The 16,952-nt window shown below is 40.2% G+C and overlaps 1 protein-coding gene across 1 annotated transcript; it reads left to right on the top strand.

The window, feature by feature from the left end:
• Nucleotides 1-198: 198 nt before the first annotated feature.
• Nucleotides 199-13,438, top strand: GOLT1B (golgi transport 1B). Its single transcript, XM_050914904.1, has 5 exons — nucleotides 199-255; nucleotides 4,797-4,888; nucleotides 5,731-5,909; nucleotides 9,388-9,469; nucleotides 10,832-13,438. The coding sequence occupies exons 1-5, from the start codon at nucleotides 231-233 to the stop codon at nucleotides 10,868-10,870; spliced, it is 417 nt and encodes a 138-aa protein (XP_050770861.1). The 5' UTR covers nucleotides 199-230; the 3' UTR covers nucleotides 10,871-13,438.
• Nucleotides 13,439-16,952: the final 3,514 nt, after the last annotated feature.

Genomic DNA, 16,952 nt, shown 5'->3' with positions numbered 1-16,952 from the left:
CCCCTGCGAGGCTCCCGTCTGCTTTAATGAAAGCAGAGAGGCGGGCACCGAGACGGGAGGGGGAGCAGCTGCGCGAACAACGCGGCTGCTGATTGGTGCCGGCCCCTCCAATCGGCGGCCGCCTTTCACTCGGCGGCGAGGCGAAGGGGGCTGCGTGTTTCCGGAAGACGTGGCCGTTGCCGCCGTCGCTTCTGTGCCCTGCGCCCGCCGCTGTCGGCCCCGCCGCCACCATGATCTCCCTCTCGGACACCCAGAGTAAGCCCCGCCCCCTCGCTACCGGTAGTCCGCGGTGGGAGAGGGGGAGCGGGTCGCCCGCCGTGGGGCTGGGGGCGGCTGAGCTGCGGAGCTGGGGAGGGGATCCCGGTGGCGGCCGAGCAGCGCGGGGCGGGCCTGGCCCGCCGGTCCCGGACCCGCCCAGACGCTCGCCCTTTGTTCGCGCTCCCGCGGCGCGTCAGTTGCAGCCGTTGAAGTGGTCGGGGCTCAGGGCTCCGGCCCGGGCCGCTGTGGCAGAGCGCCCCTGCGGAGAGCTCTCCTTCCTCGGCCCACGCCCGGTCCGGGCCCAGGCGCTCCGGCTGAGCGCGGCGCGGAGAGGCGGCTCTCGGCGCCGGGGCGGGAGTCGCTGAAGAGGGGTCCGGCTTGTGCGGGCGAGGGATGGCCGTCGGCACGCCCGTTTGCCACCCCGCGGCGGTCCCCGACGGGCGCCGGCTGGAAACCAGCCGCGGGGTAGGAACGGGAGGGCACAGGCGGTGCTCACCTGGCCGCGCCTGGCGGCATCGCCGCTTCGTGACTGCTGTTGAAACCGCGCTGGCCCCGGCCTTGGGTCTAGCGGCGGTACCGTGAGCTGCCAGGTAAAACGGAAAGTGAGATGGGATGCAGGGCTCCAGAGGAGCGCTCGGCAGGGCTGGCTCCCTCGTCCTTAGGAGGGCACTGTCACCAGCGCCGCTGCTGCTGCTGGCGCTTGCCTTGGGCTGTGAGCTCTTTCGTGTTGGCAGGGGTGCTGTGACGATGGCGAGAATTGAATGAAAGCTGAACGGTAAACAAAAGTAACAATTAGCCAAAGTCTTCTAGTATGCCTCCGTGTGGACATTAGTGGTTTGGAATCACTTAATTATATATTAGTGGCTTTATTGTGTTTCTCTTAACTTGCTGTTATCATGCTGAACGCTTGCAGGTGACACTGAGGGGGTTTTAAGGTGAAGACCAGACACTCAATCTGAATTGAAAAGAAGTACTTGTATGTGACCGTAGTTTTGTTTTCACTGAGTAGAAATATTTGGAAATAGAGATGCTGAAAGGGGAAATACAAAGAAATCAAATTAAAGGGGTTTGTAAGAGTTTAAACTGCAAGGTAAAGGAGAATGTTAGGTCTTTGATTTAAATTAACATCTCATGTATGATGCATTTCTGGCATGGTTGCCATGAAAGGAAATTGGTCTGGTTGATAAGCACCATAGTGTCAGTTATGAAGGAAGGTAAGTGTGAACGATGTAGAAAAGAAAGTTAAAAGAACTAAGTTTAACTTGATAGCAGGATACTGGAAATGGAGGTATTGGAGAGCCAGTCAAGGCCAAGGATGAAGACAGGCAGAAAAGCAGGTTAGCAATGTTCAAGGTCAATAATTTCTTGAGGAATTCAGGTGCCGTGCTCTGTTACTGGGATGGGTACTAACCCTTGGGGTTAATTTTTAGATTTCTGATTGATTAAACTCTTGTGGGCTTTGCTTTTGCCTGTTCCTCTATCCTCCTGTCCAGAGTATTCATTGCAAAAAAAAAAAAAAGGAAAATTCTTCAGAAAGAGGAGATCTATTCGCTGTTTTTCGTTTTCTTAGTTCCTCATTTGGGACCTTCAGCTAACTCCAGTGCTGACTCTTGGTTTTAACTGTCAGAGCCAAGAGTAGTAAGTAAAATACTGTGGAGTTCAAGGTTTTCTAGGCTTTTTTCGCAGTTTTTCTGAAATTCTGAAGATATTTCATCAGATATTTTTAAACTCACTGCTGTCTGAAAAAATATGGAGTTCGCCATAGAGTCACTGGTGGATTAGCATGAGGAATACCCAGAGAGGCCCACTGCATTAGTTGATGTTTGGAAAGTTAAAGTTGCAGCAGTAGTCTAGCATATTTTTGAAATGGAGTTATAAATCACCAGTAATTGCAAAAGAATGCACTTAATTTTTGCCAAACAAATTAATTTTTCAATACTAAAAAATACTACTAGCAAAATAATAATAGTTAAAAATTGAAACTTTTCATAACCTATAAACTGCATTAATTTTTGTCTTCTGAGAGCCTATACTGCATGATTCCATTCTTATTTGTACACAAAAGATAGAGGATGTGCATTGTCTTCCCTGAACTTTCACAAGCAATGTATCTTAAATTTTAAGTCTTAATATTTATTAAGCTGTTTTGATACAGTCTTGCAGTACGCTTGCACAGCTTACAGGATTTCTGCAGAAACATTGAGAAAGCATTGCTCCCTCATCTCAGTAAATCATAATCATTTAAAAAAATCCAGAGTAAATGTCACATGGTTAGTATGTGTTTCTGCATTTCTAGGCATTGAAATGTTGTATTTGAGTAATATGGGAAGGCTCTTCTGGTGCAGGAGAAAGCATTTAAAAATAGTTCACACTCTCTATAAAAATTCCTAGTTCATTGTTGCAAAGATTATGTACAAAATGACAGTACTTTTTTTTTTTCTTCCCCTAAGAATTCTAGTCAAATATATTTACAAATTCAGATATGAATCGTCAGTAATACCTTCTACTGAGATATTGGCAACAGAGAATAATAGTCCTGGACTACTCATCTTCTTTCAGCAGTAATTTTGGGATGATGAGAATGATGTTCCTTTCCCCTCCCTGCCCCCCCCCCCCCCCCCCCCCCCCCCCCCCCCCAGTAACCAGGGAATATGGTTGACTTCTAAAGTGAATCTGAATCCGTTGTAGGAGTAGGCGATTACAAACATGTTTCAAGTGAATACAGGAGAAGTGTCAGAGTAGTAATTGCAGCAGCTGTTGGGAGTTGGCCTCTGCCTTCTTGCTAGATCCCTACTTTGTGCTGTGTCCGCGGGAGGAATGATTACTTGCTTCTCATGACTGCATATTTATCTTATGGGCAGCTGGTAATTCCTTTGGAGTCCTGCCTTCAAGTGTGTTCCTTCCAGAATACAGATTTTCTGCTCTTCTAAAGTAAAGAGTACTAGAGAAAAGAGCAGACTGCAATTGTTATATTGCCTTCAGTCAGCAGATTTATTGAAAATACGGTTTGCAATTCTGTTTTTCATTGTAAACAAGTATTGAGAATGTCTGCAGTAAATCAATTGTAGCAGGTTACTTAGTAGTTTTAGTTCTGGGTGGTTAAAATGCTCATAGTAAAAGTTTAAAGTGGCAGGCGATACTGTAGAACTACAGGTTTAACACCATGTGGTGTGCAACCTTGCTGAAAGATGAGTGCTTACAGAAGTTAGGGAAGTTGAATGTTGCTGTAACATATCTCTTTACTCTGAGCTGTTTTGACATTTTTTTGCAATAACTAAATGGAAGTTCTGAAATTGGGAGAATGATACTCCTTTACTCCTGAGCTCTTCAAGCAATGGTAAACGATCAGCTAGATCTACATTGCAGTCAAAAGTGCAACTAAAATACATTTGGGTAGATCTGGCTAACAGTGAAGGCTATGATAGTGTGGGTGGGGTTTTTTGTTTGTTTGTTTCAGGCTAGACTATACAAAACTACTGGGATCTTCAAAAAAATATATATACACACACAGAGACACAAACTGGGCTGCCAGCCTGTCTATTTTATTATGGCTGGTTTTGCTAGCTTTTTTATGTATCCTGTAGGCTTCTAAATTCTCTGGTCACAGGGATAGCAATAATGTAAGGGTGAGTGCATGGATAAATGCAAAGATTTTTGCAGCTGTGCTGCTGCTGTTCCTGTTATTTCTCTCCCATTCTCTGTGTGAGAGTCAAAGGAAGGCCTTAGAGGTTTAATTTTAAAAGTAGGATGTGTTTCTAAGTATGATCTTCAAGATACGTTAGAGGCTGTTGTCAAATGGTAGCTTTAATCATAGCTTGACATTTCTAGCCCAGTTTCTCGGACAAACCTTCCATCCTACTCTTGCCTTCTCGGTATTTCTTGAGCAACCTTTACAGACAGGCAGAACTCAAAGATGTTTAGTATCTACTAGTTTTGTGAAAACTGGCTGGAGACCCAAGCTAGTATTTAATAGCCATCAGCGCATGTGTAACTTGGAAGGAGCCTACAGCATTAATCTGAGTTGTGTTCAGTCCGGAAGTTGGGGGAAGTGGGACTGCTATGCAAGATTATGGGAGGTGGAATGAGAGATCTCAGGAGGATGGAAAGGGCCAGGGCACTTATGTTACTGTGGTGAATGTAATGGGATAAGAGTTGCAAATGGAAAACAAAGTTTCATTATCTGTTCAGAAAACAATCCTTTTCTCCATACTAGCAGTAAATCAAAAGGGATGTCTTTGCTGTATGTATATATGCATGCTTTTTTTTGTTGCATTCAATTTCAGTATATAGTTCCAAATATGTACTTTGATAAGCAGCTTCCAAAGATCTCTCTGTCTGTTATTGAAGTAGTTGGTGTCTACAGGACTTACTATGTTTGTACACTCAGGAAAGTTTTTAGGTGGTCATGAAATAGGCTGAGTTTTTCTATAAATTTAAGATGTCCGTAGATAGGACGTTCTAAGTTTTTCATAATTTTTATGCATGAGTGTTTCCTGGTACTGCGTTTTGTTACATGCCTAAATTTGTTTCTCTTTCAGAGATTGGAATGGGACTAACAGGCTTTGGAGTGTTTTTCCTTTTCTTTGGAATGATACTCTTCTTTGATAAAGCTCTTTTGGCTATTGGAAATGTAAGTGCCTTCTGTTTAGTCTTCGATTCTGCACTGCTTAGAATTAAGTATATGATATATTAAAAATAAACTAAAAATAGAACAATATGTTATCAGTTTGAAACTGGATCACAAAAAAGACTGTGGCAATTTGGTGTAAAGGAAGAGTTATGCTCAGTGATATGAGTGAATCATTTTTCCGGATTAAAGTTAGAACAGCTCAGATGAATCTAAATGTTCTGTTGCTAAAGGACACTGAAAGTAGTTCTAACTAGTTGGGACTAGTGTCATAGAGTTCAGTCTGTACTGGAACTAGTAAACAGTAGAAAGACTGTACACAGTAAAAAAACCCAGCAAGTAAGATAACTGATACTGCTCTTCAGCTGTTTCCTTTTTTGGCTTTGCACTGTTCAGTAGATCAGTACAAGCTGTTGAAGATGTCCATGGTACAGAACAGAGGTGCTTTTGTAACATGTCTGTTCTCAGTTTTTAGGAACCTTTGCTGTCAGTGGTACTAAGCTTCAGCACTGCTTGTGGATAATGATTTTACTTACGTTACAGGACAGATATAACTGTGTCACCAGGTCTTTTGACATGATTGTGTTTGTCAGAGACCACAAAGATAGACTCTTTTTAAGCAGCTGAGAGAAGAGTTTTGAATGCTAGCTGCAAGTGCTTTAAGATGGACTTTACAAAAGAAAATCATTAGTAAATTACTTCCCACCGTCTATCTTTTGGTGTTAAAAGAAGTTGTGCAAGAAATGTAATCTGATTTTGTAGAATATATATATATATGTTTACATCTTAAACTTAGGAATATAATTAGCTATTTTCTTTCTTTGGTTGGTTTTTGTCTTTTCTAGGTTTTATTTGTGGCTGGCTTGTCTTTTGTTATTGGTTTAGAAAGAACATTTAGATTCTTCTTTCAAAAACACAAAATGAAAGCAACGGGCTTTTTCCTGGGTGGTGTGCTCATAGTTCTCATTGGTTGGCCTTTAATAGGAATGATCCTTGAAATTTATGGGTTCTTCCTACTATTCAGGTAAGACTTGTTTCAAGATACCTTTCTGTATTGGTGTATCTAGGAATAAAAGTATTGGTTTAGTGTTGCTGCATTACAGCTGACAAAGTGGCATCCTTTAAATGTTTGCTTTTGATAGATTTTATATAACAAGTTGTTGATTTAAATTTGTAAGAGGTGGAAAGTTGGTAAGTATTTTTCCAAGATTCAAATCTGCTAGTGTTTGTGAGGCATATACCAAACCGGCTTTGGTAATGTTGTTTATGCCTAACCAAAGAATTGTAAAGCTTCAAAATACGTGGGAGCCCAAATTGTTAGCGCTGCAAAGTTTAAATATTTCCTTAAAAAAAAGGCAACTTAGATACTTAGTATTTTTTTGGTGGGGAGTTTGTTCTTTTCTTTAATAAATGGGGCAGAATACTTGGTTACAAACATCCTAGGTTTGTAACCTTGCCATTTCATTACTGTGGTAGCCCAGTGAAAAGATGTTTTCTGTCATGTTTCATTACACTTGTGCCCTAGTATAGTCAGAACTGCTGGTTTTGGTTATTATTATCTTGACTGAGTTAAGGAAAGATGAAAATTCTTATTTTTTGAACAGCAATCTTGATACATGATATGGCTTTTGCAATGTGTCATTTAACTTCATAAATGCAATTGTAATGGTGAAAGAATTTGTCTTGTTACAACCTGTATATATCTATATTTTTATCTATATTTCCACGGTTGAAGTTCCATACTTCACTATAAAACAAAGTACAAAATATGCTAATAAGTAAGAAGGGAGGCTTTTAGTTGTTCTTGGACTTCTCTTCAGATGAAGACTGTTTCATTAATGCTTATTAATCTAATAACAGACCCCTAAAATATTTTTGAAGTGTTCAGCTACTGGCTACATAATACTGTTCCTGTTAATCAAAATCAAACCACTGTTCTCATGGTGCTCTTTTTTCCACTCAGTAAGATTGTATGTTAATCTTGCATTAAGTTTAGATAAAATGTTTAAATATTTTTTAAAAAAATCTTAACTTGGCTCCTACTGAAGACAGTGAGATTTCTGAAAATTAATATGTGCTTCTTATTGTTCTGCCCTATTACTCTGAACTCGATCACTGCAAGTGTTTTGAAAATCACAGTATTTCACTGAATACATTGTCACTTCTTGCATGTAGCGCTTGGGTTTAATCAGCCAGTACAAAGCAGGTAGAGTGTGTTTCCAACCAAACACCACTCCTTTTAAAAGATCTTGAAAGAATTATAAATTACTGTGTCTAAGCAGGTATGGTTACAGATTATCTATTGGTGCTAGCCAGGGGCTAGCAGGGTAAAATAATGTTGAAGGGATTATAGAAGGTCAGTAGTTATCCCTAGGTCACTAGAACTATCCCTTAGCCAGAAGAGTATCAACAGGGATAGATAATTCCAGGTGTGAATGTTCATTGGATCTGCTTTAATTTAAAACATCTCTAGACCATCTTTTCTAGTGCTTAATAGTTCTTAGAATCTAAATCCCTTGCTACAATGCTAGCTAGTTACTACTTCAAACAGAGCTTTTTGTTTTGCTTCAGTCTTCTTCATTTCAACCATTATCGTGTTTTCAGCAACTTGCTCCTTTCTGAAGAAGCTAAAAATGGACCCTTTCCTCAAGCATCATTTTATATGATTCCTCAGGATCCCACTGTTTGGTTGCATAACAGAAAACTTCCCTGGCTACCATTGGTCTCTGAAGTACATAATTTTCTTAAGCCCAAGGAATACCAGATCAACTTATCCAAAAACCTTTGGATTTGTTAGGGCAGTATGTTGTGAGGATGGACATTTCTGTGTATCCTAATGGTTCTAGTCACGTGGATGACTACCAGGACTTTCATATGGAAAACCTTTATATTTATCAATTTAGCAGTTCTAGTAACCTTACTTCAACTCAGGCTGAGATAGTACAAATGTAAACCACTTTATTGTACTTTTTTCAGTCTCTTGATTTTTTTTTTTTAACCACTAAACAAGTTCCCCTAGGTGTTCAGATCCCTCTAGAATCTTTACTTGTAGGTTGTTGTCTTGCATATGCAGACTACTTTTACGCAGTCACCTTTCATACACCCTGTAGCAGTAATCGCAGAGCCCCTGTTGTACACAAAGCAATGGTTGGGTACTGGTGACCAAGAACACTTAAACAAATGGCAGAATCGCAAAGATATTTTTTCTAAAGATGTATCTGACTGAAGAGAGACACACACAATTATTATTTTACTCTGGTTTAAATCTAGAATGTCTTTCACTTCTTGTGGCAGCATGTTAAATAAAGACAAGTTTCCCATCAGAGGTTTAGTCTTTTGCCATACTTTCACGTGCTCAGATTGCGTTCAGTGGAGAAGGCTATTATGGGATGTATCTCTTGTTGTACTCTAAGCTGCTTTTGGAGCCTTGTTCAGATTACAGGCATCCAAAGTTATGGCTAACAATATTATTTTTTGTGCACTGACTATTCCTTATTCTTGGCTACACCAATTGTTTTAATCTGTTACAAGTGGTCTGTGTGCCCTGTATCACAATTTACTGGACCACTGAAATGATCTGGTCTTTAAAAAAAAAAAAATCTCCAGGAAAAACTTGCTGGTATTGATATTACCCAGCAAATAGTTCTTACCAGTGTAGTGAAAAGGATGATGACTTGTGAAACATCACTGTTTCACTGTGGCTGAGGCCTCATTACATGTTAATCCTTATTCTATGCAGGGAATGTATAGCTCAACAAGAGATAACTCAGAATGCCACCACCAGCTGAATTGCTGCAATTGACTGCAAACAGCTGAGATACTGCTATAGAAAACTTGTTTTCCTGCTGCAGAGACGAAGTGGATAGTGCAGGGGGCTACAGCATAGCAGCTATGCTAGGCAACGTCCTCTGGCTCATGATTCAAATGTCTGACTTTACATAAATCTGTGAAATAAGTGAATACGTAACTCTGTCATGCTTAATTTTCTTTAGCACTATACCAGCTACTAGGAAGAAAATTAACTCTATCTCAGCCGAAACCAGGACATAATGTAACAAGTACCATATATGGTTTCAAAGGGGATTAGTCAGAATTAACTTCAGTTGTTTTTACATTGGGTATTGCAAGAATGTATTTCCTATAATGTAAAAAGAAAAATCTCAAAATATATATGGTAATTTTGAGAAATCAGTTGGGAGCATCAGTTCTGTTGGCTAAGTTGGGTATTCTTTCTTTAGTTATTTTTTGAAGAGCTGACTGAGGATTGCCAGCTATGAAGAAAATTAAGTCCATTTAAAAAATAAGGTGTTTCTTTCCTGGTTTTCTTCTTTCTCTGCTGAATGTATGTTGATATATTTAGTAAAATTAATGTGCTGCTAACAAGCTACAAGATTTTATGTAATCTTGGTATAAAAAACCACTTCCTATTTCTTCATTTTATAGCATTATGAGAATAGTTTAATTATAAAAACTAATACAATCTTCTGATATCTTATCTAAAGGGGGTTCTTTCCTGTGGTGGTTGGCTTTATTAGAAGAGTTCCAGTTCTTGGATATCTCTTGAATTTACCTGGTATAAGCTCGGTAAGTGTTCAGTACTTCATGCAAAATTTGAAGCTTGTATTGTGTTTTTTATTCCATTGTTATAGCAACGGTAGAAATGCATGAGAAATAAAGCAAATATAACTTTAGAGCAGGGACTTTGAGTGTGTTCCTGTGTAGTTCTTGCACCATACAGATCGCCTTTATTCCCAGTGAGAGACTTCCAGATGTAAAAGGAACAAAAGGACACCTTGGCAGAAGCTGCCCCGACTTACATGTTGTGAAGTGGAAAGAGCCCTGGATTGTGACTTGGAATGCTGGGGTTCTGCTTTCTGCTTCACTGTTGGCCCTAGGTGACCAGATAGGCAAATCATGCCACTGTTCTGTGCCTCTTCTCCTGTCTGTATGATGAGGAGGACACTGTTCTTCTTTGTGTAGTATTTATGAAAAGTGGCCTGTAAAAGCAAACAGTTTAGTTCAATGTTAAGTTGCAGCTTGTATGGTGAATCCAGAAACTCTCATGATGCATAATCATTCATCAAATATATTTATTAAGGTCCACTGCACCAGACTACGTCTTGCTATTTACTAAGATTTGTATTTTTTCAAATGCAGTTTTCCATTTTCTTAACCAAATAGCCAGGGATTTGGAGACAATTAACAGGTGCGAGAAAGATGGTAATCTAGGGTGTTTTAGTCAACTACTTTTACTGTGCTAATTTCTGTATGTATTTTAACACAACCATTTTTAACCCTAGTTTTGAAAGCAACAGTTTTAATAGCTACTACTAAAAAATTAATAGGGGGGTATAACTTAAATGTGTACAGGCTGTTTTTTAAAAACTAGTGTTCAAGATCATCTGTTCCAATCTTATAGTTAGGCCAAGTTCTGGCTCATAATTCATGATCAATTGAATGTTTCATTTGTCAATTGATCTTACTTAGTCATATTTAATTTGATCATAATGGGGTTAAATCTTGTTTTAAAAAGATAATTGTTAATGTTTTATTCAAAGCCTACGTAGGCTCAGAAGAGAATCCACAGTAATGGTCAGTTGAAATATCTTACTTGGTCTACTAATGCATGTGTGGCTGATACTGTATTGTTTTGTTTTAATCATTAAGCTAGCAGTGTTATCTGCATTCTTCTATTTCCTTTTTCATTCTGTTGCATCTTCATGTTGCACTGTTAATGTCTATATGAGAAAAACATGTCATGCAGAAACACAATTGCAATGTAAGATTTTTAATTTTCACAAACTTAAATCATGAGACCTTGGTGAGTACTACTTGACTCATTTTCAGTCACATACTAACTGTGCAAGTAGCAAGTAATATTTGAGAGTAACTTCACTGTACATAAATGTCATGCAGCTTAAAACCTTTTTGTCTCTTTTTCTACAGCTTGTAGATAAAGTTGGAGAAAGCAACAACATGGTATAATGACAAGAGGGCAGAAGACTGATTCTAAACTTACTGTATTATTTATAAAATCCTTTTGAAGAATACTCAGCACAAAGATTAAGTTGTGTAAAAAGGAAAAGCTTGTTACATTCTTTACATAACAGTTTAATTTAAAATGTATAGTCAACAATATACATTAGAAAAGAAGCTCAGCAAGTGTGCTTCTAGGAAAGTAACTCCAGAGTTCAAGAAGTAAACTGAAGAGGTGAAAGTCATGGAATAACCCATGTTACAACTGTTCAAGACTATTTTTGTTGTTTTTGGAAAACGTGCTAGAGGCAATGAACCCTTGTGGAATTAACGGTGCCTGTGCTTTACCTCCTTATTTTGAAGGTGCAGTAGAGGAAACAGGCCTGCGTTTTTAAGGGTGACCCAAACTTACCCAACCCTCTGCTTGCTATCCTCAGAGTGCAGAAAAACAAACAGAAAACTTCTTGTGTAACAAGAGATGCATCTTTGCATGAAGGTTAAGATGACTGTTCATCTTTAAGTGTATTATGACAAAAAAAAGGAAACCCTACATGATTCTGTTGTAAACATTTTTGTAAATATGTGGCTGAAATAAAACATTGTTATCTTAATGTTTCAAAGCCAAATGTAAGTTGATTGTATTTGCTTTCCATTTTGGAATATGCAAAAGGTCAATCTTTAATAACTTCAGTCTTAAATGTTGATTCTGAACATGTAGAGCTCAACAGGGAACTCTGGAAACTGACTTGCACTCCTTCCAGTTTGTTCTCCTTGAGTCATGTTACATGTGCATCCAGATGGGAATGTAGCCCCTTGTCACTAACATGAAAACTTTGTGAAATATGCTTAGTTCACAAAAAATGCATTTGGTTAAGGTGCTGACATGAACCCTATGAAATGTATCTTATGAAAATTCAAAATTTTGTTTTTAAATAGTTTGAAGCTAAGGTTTCTTTGTTTACTCTGGAACTACAAATTGACTTTTATTTTTTACAGTAATAAAATGAAAACTTAAAGTTCTGTGTATGTGAGTCTCTGGGGAGAAAATTGAGCTAATGGGGCTAACTAAAGATCAAGTGCCAATCTCCATATGTTTTGGAACTTGTTGCTTGGGTTATCTTCAAATAACTTTTATCAGTCACAGCAACAACTTTGCTGTTACAGAGATTCTTAGCTAACCTGGAATAAATGTCCCCTGCTACCTAATGCAAGGGTCACACTTCTGCTTCTATTGGAATGTTAAATATTGTGCACTTTCAATAGATTTAGTTACGTAATGTCCTCACCTAACAAAACGTGATCATTAAGTAAATTGTATTTGTGCAGGCTTTGAGGGTTTCTGTTGTGTTTAACTTTCTTTTCCCTTAAATGTAATCCTAAAACAATTACCAAAATGCAATGGTAGTATTTCAAGTAGCTATGTAGTCTTAAAGGTCTAATGACTGGGTTTTTGTGGTTTTGGTTTTTTTCTTTATTATGCAGTTAAAATTGGTATTTTCCAAAATACCTTTTAAGTTAAGAAGAATCCTCATATACCAACCCTTTTGGAAGTTGCTACGAAGTTTATTTGTATAAGACATGTTTTTATTTTTGTTACAACTGTATAAATAGCCACAGCCTACTATTCCCAATGTTTAATTTGCTTCCTTCCCAAACAGGCACAAAATGATTCAGTGAAAAAATGCCATTATATTTACAATGAATAGCGTCTGAAAAAAATCAGTGCTTTTATTATATAAATGACAAAAAATGGTTATATTTGCCTGATGGCATGTGTGTTATAGTTTACAGACAGGACTAAATATGACTTGTGGCTTCTACCTCAAGAGAGAAACCAATTTTAACTGCTCCCGTAGATCTGTTGTGTGTTAAAGTAACTAGAGAATAACACTACAGCAGTTTAGCGAACTCATCTTGTTGGCTTTGGTAGAGCACTAGCCTGTACTGTGGGAATCAAGTACTGTTTAAAGCAGATTACATTAGAAGTCAGCTACCTGAAGATTTTTGTTCTTGTCTTTTGAAAAGTAACATGATGGGAAAGGTGGATTGCACCACGTAACTATGGAGCTCTGACTGAAAGCAGATTGCTTGGTAAGCTTAAGTACCTTCTTCAACAAGAAAGCTGATGATATCTTTCAGAGGTGATGAATGTGTTGCTGTATATGATCTTTTAGCCCTCTGAAATGCTGGCATGTAGGCAGTTCATCTCACTTATATTTAATTCATTGTTTTAAATCGAAAGTCAATTTTTGTCAGATGTGAACTGTTGTGAAAAGTGTCTGAGGGAACAAAATTGTATGTTGAATTTAGCATAGTCTTTATCCCTTAAGGCAATGTTGTCTTTGAGAGAGTTTTGCCAAGATAAATGTGGGTGGCAGCAAAGGTCAAAATGACTTAGCCTTAAAGTGTTTCTGTTGTAAAAATATCTCTAACAGAAACATGCTTGGAACATTTCCCCTTTTAAATGTAATTTATAATTGCTGCTTTAAAAATCGTAAGGATGGATCTTATTCTGAGCAGATGAATGCTGTAAATATCCTTGTCATACCTTGAATAAATGGGTACTTTTTTCTATAATTTGTCTTTGTGTCTCTTTATGTGCACATTCTAAGAAAGTGTTTTGGCAAGTTTTCCTTTCTAAAGGTTAGGGAGTGCATGCTGTTACTGCTTAGCTATCTTACACTGTTGTGACTTTCATAGTAAATAGTGTCTTTGGTTAATCTTAAATGGAAAGATTTCCTCTCTCTTACAATGAACCTTTTACATAAACATCTCCCTGGTTATTCAGGTTCCAGTTTCAAACACATCACAACAAAATGTGGAAATTCCAGTTACATGGGAAATAGTTTCTTTGTTAAACTACCTCCTTTCCTTTCTGAGGAAATAACTGTGAAATTTTAGGAGAAAAAGGGCACGTCTAGAACTTAGAGCAGGTTCTAGCCCCTGTGCTTTCAGTTTAGTTCAAGGATACGAGTATGAGTTCTCTATGGCCTAGAGAGCAGCCTGATAAGCAGGTTTACTATTCTGTGGTGATCTGCAAGCTTGCAGCCCAGTGTTGAGGATTTTCACAGAGGGAGTAGGACAGCAAAGCAGGGATTTTAATTGGTTGTTGAGGTGGTGTGTTGGTGCTATGTGCTAGCTGATGCCCTAAAAACTTATTTTGACTGAAGTTCCAGCCTCTGAACTGACTTTTAGGATAGAACCAACTTAGGTAAGAATTCCAAAGAATTGGCACTTCCTAATTTAAAAGGAAAAAATCCCAGCTACATCTAGTTGTATTTGTTAAACTGTGGGAGGTATAATGTTAATCTGTATATATTTCGTGGCCAGTTACTTTCAGTGAACAGTTGCCATTTATTAACCAGGAATACTGTGACTTTGTTATTGCTCACAATATGGTACCACTGTAGTGTAGAGTCTGTGTCGAAAACGTTGTGAAGAAAGGTATCTTGTCTCTGCAATAGATGTCAAAGGTAAGGTTTTATTGGATGACTTTTAAAATTGTTTCCTCACCAGATTTCAAGGTACAGACTCATCTAGTTGTTGCCTTTCTGATTTACTTGATTATCAGGCTGGAAGGTAGAGTCGCTGTCCCTAAACCAAATGTAGTATGTATGTCTCCCTGCTGTCTCTTCAGATGTCACTGCCAACCCTTGGACTCCTGTCTCTATTTCTCTGGCTGCCACGTCCTGGCTTGCTTTGGCTGTTACTTCCACCCTTCAGACTGCAGTTACCAGCTATGGCAGCACTAGTGTGCCATTACCAGACTAACTTACCCAGAAGAATTTGGCCTTTGTGGCCCATTTGTTCTAAGCTTTACCCCTCTAGTATTGGTCTTGGCATATTAAAGCATCTTTCAGAGGACTTTGATCTCATGCTCAGTCCAACAAAGAGATCCTGCAGCTGCTGTAATCCCTTGCCAAGCCTAATTTCAGCACAATTACTATATGCTAAAGCATCATCCTCAAATATGTAACAATTTACAGAAAAATGACAGGACTGATGTGGCGTAATTTGGTATGGAATTAATTATCTCAAACTAAGTGTTATGGCTGATAATTTGGGATATTGCTCAAGATCTATTTACGGAAATGCATTTACGTGTTTCTTACCAGTCGCTAACATGTCTAGTTTATCTGCTGAAGTAGCGTGTGTCTGGAGGTATACTTGCCAGAAAGCATGTGTGTTCCTGTATACTTTCTAGCAGATACCATTTTTCATTGAAGTAGTACCACCACTTTGCTGGGGAATGTAACGGATCTCCTACAAAAATACATAGGTTTGGAGTATCTTATTGCATATGATGCCGAAAGCTCATAAAAGCATTGGGTTCCTAGCTGACTTACCACATACAGGAATTTCTCCACTGAAAGGGCAACAGCGTTTAACCTGCTGTTTGGTACAGGGGTGTAGATGTCATTAAGATCCAGGAGCCAAGGTGTTTATAACTGGGAACCGGCCTTCTGCACCATCGGATTGGCGGTGTAGCTGACCACGGGCAAAGCGTAGGTGACCCACAACCTCTTTGTTTTCCTTTGTTTTTCGGTGCCTCGCTCTGAACCTCTCTCCGGGTCCGAACCGGCCCTTCCGCGACCAGGTGCGGCGGCGGTCACCCCGCGGGCCGAGGCCCCCGGCGGGGCGCGGTGCTCCCCCGCGGCCACCAGGGGGAGCCACGAGGATGGGAAACGCCCGGGGGCCGCCGGGTGAGGCGGCGGAGCCCCACCCGCCCACCGGGGCGGCGGGAAGGGCCCAAGGGGGTGCGGGGGATTCACCGGCTCCTTGTGAGCAGCAGCGCGGAGCCTATGCTGCCCAGGGTCCCTGAGGCAGCGAGCGGGGTTACACCTGCAAAGCCGGGGACTGGAGATCAAGGGGTGATATCTCATGTGGTCGGGGGCAAAAGGTGCTTTTCGTTGTCGTCTTCAAATCAGCCACGCAACGAGCCAACAGTTCGGAGCCCCATAGCTGGTAAGTGGGACCTGAAAAATGTCTTGAAGATTTCTGGCTGGTTTGTTGTGTGCTTCTGGAGTCTTTTTAAACTTGATTTAATTTAAACTGAGGAACCACAATGTGGCTTGAAAACATGAAGCGGATGTTGAGCTTTTTATAGAGAGCCGTTCATGCCGAAACGCTGCACGTCGGCCCCTGTCTCGGCTGGCAGGATTTGAAGCAGTCAGATTGTAATTTGGAGACTGGGAAAGTGGGCTTTCCACTTGCCACGGTCCAGCTGCCTCGCTGCCTCCTTTTCTCCAGGCACTCAAAAGCTCTGCCAATAACATCAGAGAAATCAAGATTTCACATTGATTTCTACAATTTAATTCTACTGCTTTGAAATAAAAGGCATTTTTTGCCCAAAATGTTTTACACCACCCCAAAAAATCACATTAGGTCGGTCTTTAAATATTTAGTTTTCGTATTGAAACCAAGCAGTTCAGCAGCGACTCTTCCAGGTAGCCTGGCTGAGCGGCTTTTATCACTAACCGTCTAACTTTGCGCATCCAAAGAGGGCAACAAAGCTGGTGAAGGGACTAGAGCACAAGTCTTATGAGGAGCGGCTGAGGGAACCGGGGTGGTTTAGCCTGGAGAAAAGGAGGCTGAGGGGAGACCTTAGCACTCTCTGTAACTACCTGAAAGGAGGTTGTAGCGAGGTGGGTGTCGGTCTCCTCTCCCAAGTAACAAGCCATAGGACAAGAGGAAATGGCCTCCAGTTGCGCCAGAGGAGGTTTAGATTGGATATTAGGAGAAATTTCTTCACCGAAAGGGTTCTCAGGCATTGGAACAGGCTCCCCAGGGAAGTGGTTGAGTCACCATCCCTGGAGGTATTTAAAAGACGTGTAGATGTGGTGCTGAGGGACATGGTTTAGTGGAGGACCTGGCAGTGCTAGGTTCGCAGTTGGACTTGATGATCTTAAAGGTCTTTTCCAACCTAAAAGATTCTATGATTCTATGAACTTATGCGGAGGATTATCCTCAACTTGCTTACCCCCCCAGAAAAAACCACAACAGCACAAAATATCAAGTGTTTCCCCTCTCTTACTTTTCTGCCAGTTTTTAAGCAGGCCTGAGTGGAGGAGAAAGAAGCGACTTAGCGGTT

Source organism: Gymnogyps californianus, chromosome 1, assembly GCF_018139145.2.
Source record: "Gymnogyps californianus isolate 813 chromosome 1, ASM1813914v2, whole genome shotgun sequence".
Lineage (NCBI taxonomy): Eukaryota > Metazoa > Chordata > Aves > Accipitriformes > Cathartidae > Gymnogyps > Gymnogyps californianus.
Note: the sequence above shows the minus strand (reverse complement) of the source record. Positions and strands in the feature narration are given on the sequence as shown.